The sequence below is a fragment of the Lepidothrix coronata genome, unplaced genomic scaffold (assembly GCF_001604755.1).
Source record: "Lepidothrix coronata isolate B3197 unplaced genomic scaffold, Lepidothrix_coronata-1.0 Scaffold413, whole genome shotgun sequence".
Lineage (NCBI taxonomy): Eukaryota > Metazoa > Chordata > Aves > Passeriformes > Pipridae > Lepidothrix > Lepidothrix coronata.
Window position 1 is genome coordinate 1 of NW_016690593.1, and position 3,299 is coordinate 3,299.

Consider the following 3,299-nt stretch of genomic DNA (forward strand, 5'->3'; position numbering starts at 1 on the left):
GACCCCCCCTGGCCTCGGGGACCCCCAAACCCACCCCCCGAGGGGACACAGCCCTCCCCCCCCGTCCCTCAGCCCCTCGCCCAGTTCCTGCCTCCCCCCCAGTGAAATTCCAGCGTTGTACTTAAATACTTTATTTTCCATGCTGGGGGCGGGGGTTGGGCTGAACGGGTTTTGTTTGGGTTGAACCGTTTTTGGTTGGTTTTCAGGTTTTCCCGGGAGCAGCTGCGGCTGCGGGGGGGGCCGGACTGGGGGTCGCAGGGATGGGGGGGTGATGCCCCCACAGGGACGGGAGAAGCCTCATCCGGGCCACAAATCCTGGGAAAAGGGGGCCCAGGGACAGGTCACCGTGTCCCCTTTGCCTTCAGCCCCGGGAGGGTGAGGAGGGATCCCCCCCCAGCACCACCCCCCATGTCCCCCCCGACATGTCCCCCCGTGGGAAGGGGCAGAGACCCCATGTTGGGGTCCCCGAGGAGCCCCCTGGGCTTGTCCCCACGTCCCCTGGGGGGGAGAGTGGACGGAGAGAGGGTGGGGGGGTCAAGGAGGGCCAGGAGCTGGGGGGGTGGGCTGGGACCCCCACGCTGCCCCCACACCCCCAGCAGGGACCCCTGACCTGTCACTGTGTCCCCACCATGGGGGTGAAGGCAGGACCCCCCTGTGTCACCTGCTGGTGCCACCAAGGCCCAACCCAGCGAGGAGACACCGGTTAAAAAAGGCAGGAAAAGGCCAAAGAAGGATCAAAACAAGGCCAAAATGAGACAAAACAAAGAGGACCCAACAAACTGTGTCCCCTGGTGCCACCAAACCTGGCAGGGCCCAACCCAACCCAGTGAGGAAACACCTGTTAAAAACCAGAGTATGACCAAAAAAGCCCCCAAAAATGACCTAAACCAAACGAAATGGAGAAGACCCAACAAACTCTGTCCCTGTGTCACCTCCTGGTGCCACCAAACCCAGGGAGTACACACTGGTTGTAAAAGGCAGGAAAAGACAAAAAAAAGACCAAAAAAAGCCCTCCAAAATGACCAAAACGAGATGGAATGGAGAGGATCCAACAAACTGTCCCCACGTCACCTCCTGGTGCCACCAAACCTGGTGCCACCAAACCTGGCAGGGCCCAACCCAGCAAAGAAACACCAGTTAAAAAAAACAGAAAAAGACCCAAAAAAGACCCCAAAAATGACAAAACAAGACCCCAAAAATGCCCCAAACCAGACAGAAATGACAAGGACCCAACAAACCGTGTCCCCCTCGGCGGCACCGGGACAGCGGTGGGAGCGGGTGGGGGGGATGGCACCGGAGCCCTGGGGGGATTGGTGGTCTCGTGGGGGGGGGTTCATGGGGGTCTCTGGGGGTCTCAGGGGGTACCCAGGGTGATGGTGATGCCCCCTCCCCCGGGTGGGCTCCAGCTCAGCACCTGTAGGTGGGGGGACACTGGCAGAGCCCTGGGGGCATCAGGGATGTCGGGGGGCCCTGGGGGGTCTCTGGGGTCTCAGCGTGTGTCCAGGGTGGTGGTGATGCCCCCCTCCCCCTGGGTGGGCTCCAGCTCTGCCCCCTGCAGTGCCCGCGGGTCGGGGGCTACTGGGGGTGTCGGGCGGTCCCGCGGGGTCCTGGGGGTCTCTGGGGGGTCTCAGTGCGTGCCCAGGGCGATGGTGATGCCCCCCTCCTCCTGGATGGGCTCCAGCTCGGCCCCCTGCAGCGCCTGTGTGAGCAGGGTGAGCTCCTGGCACAGCGTCTCGAAGCGATATCCCACGCGGATGTCGGGCACGTTGGTCCGGCGGATGTCGTTCCCCTCCGGGCCCTCCCGCTGGTAGTTGGGGCCCAGCCAGTAACTCTTCACCTGAGGGGGCACCCACAGGGTCAGGGGGGGCCTGGCACCACGGGAGGGGGAATGGGGGCATGGGGAGGGGATGGGGATGGAGAGATGGAGGATGGGAATGTGGGACTCGGGAAGGGGGACGCAGGAAAGGGCATCACCTTGTGGGAGAAGCCGCTCATGAGGACGCTGTTCCGGGCCAGCTCACACATGTCACAGGAGCTGAGCTTCCACACCTGGGTGGCGATGCTGTACTCCTCCATCAGGGGCTCCTGCAACAGGGACCCTCAGAGACCCCTCAGAGACCACCCAGGGACACCCCAGGGACCCTCAGAGACCCCTCAGAGACCACCCAGGGTCACCCCACAGGAGTTGAGCTTCCACACTCAGAGACCCCTCAGAGATAGCCCAGGGACATTCCAGGGATCCTCAGAGACCCCTCAGGGACCACCCAGGGACCCTCGGAGACCACCCAGGGACACCCCACGGACAATCCTCAGCTCCACCCACCCAAGGACATCCCCCAGACACCCCCCAGATCCCACCCACAGACCCCCCTCAACTCCCTCCCACCCGCCCAGATGGGGGTTCCACCTCCTCCCCCCCGGCCCCCTCAGCCCCCTGGGGCTGCCCCCCCCGTGCCCACCCCGGGGGTGTCTGTGGTCGGTGCCCCCCTCCCCAAAGGCCCACCTTGGTGAAGTGGAACTGCAGGGGGTCATCGGTGGACAGGGACACCATGAGGCCCCGGGACAGGTACTCGGGGAGGGGGTTGCGGTGGTAGCTCAGGAACAGGCTGTTGTTGCTCAGGGGGGACATGGCGATGCCGATCTGGGCCAGGTAGTACAGGTACTGCAGCACGGGGGCCTGGGGGGCACACAGGTCAGGGGGGCGCCCAAAACGGGAGAAAAAACTCCCCAGATGGTGTTAGTCCAGACAAGGGAGAGAGCAGCTCTTCAAGGAAAGCTTTCAGGTGCAGGGAGCACAAAGGCTCAAACCCACACACAGACCTCGCACACTTTTATGTCTTTAACTGATTTCCGTATCTAGTGGGTACGTCCAACCCAAAAACCACTCTTGCCCCCGGTACCACCCTCAGAACTGCCCCACTGGAGCCTTTCCAGGGGTTCTGGGCCCTCTCTCTTGTTTTAACTCCAATATATCTCATTATTCGGGTCCAGGTGCACGTCCCAGGCAGGACGGCCCTGCTGAAACCTCCTGCCCTGGAGAGACAGAGAAACCAAAACTCAGGAACACAAAGTGTGAGAAGGTAACTGTCTGATGTGAAAGAAAATCAGGGAATCAGAGAACCAGCTGGGTCAGGAAAGACCTCCGAGATCATCCACTCCAACCCTTGATCCAACCCCACTGTGGTTCCCAGCCCATGGCACTGATGCCACATCCAGTCTGTGCTTAAACACCTCCAGGGATGGAGAATCCACCCCCTCTCTGGGCAGCCCATTCCAATGGCTGAGCACTCTTTTGGGAA

General features: G+C 62.1%; 1 protein-coding gene across 1 annotated transcript in view; it reads right to left on the reverse strand.

The window, feature by feature from the left end:
• Positions 1-141: 141 nt before the first annotated feature.
• Positions 142-3,299, reverse strand: part of AMPD2 (adenosine monophosphate deaminase 2) — a 20,848-nt gene continuing 17,690 nt past the window's right edge. The window contains exons 12-14 of the mRNA XM_017839434.1: positions 2,504-2,723; positions 1,975-2,085; positions 142-1,837 (exon numbers count right to left, since the gene is read on the reverse strand). Coding sequence (XP_017694923.1) covers positions 1,628-1,837; positions 1,975-2,085; positions 2,504-2,723 — 541 coding nt within the window. The 3' untranslated portion in view covers positions 142-1,627. The remainder of the gene's footprint in view (positions 1,838-1,974; positions 2,086-2,503; positions 2,724-3,299) is intronic.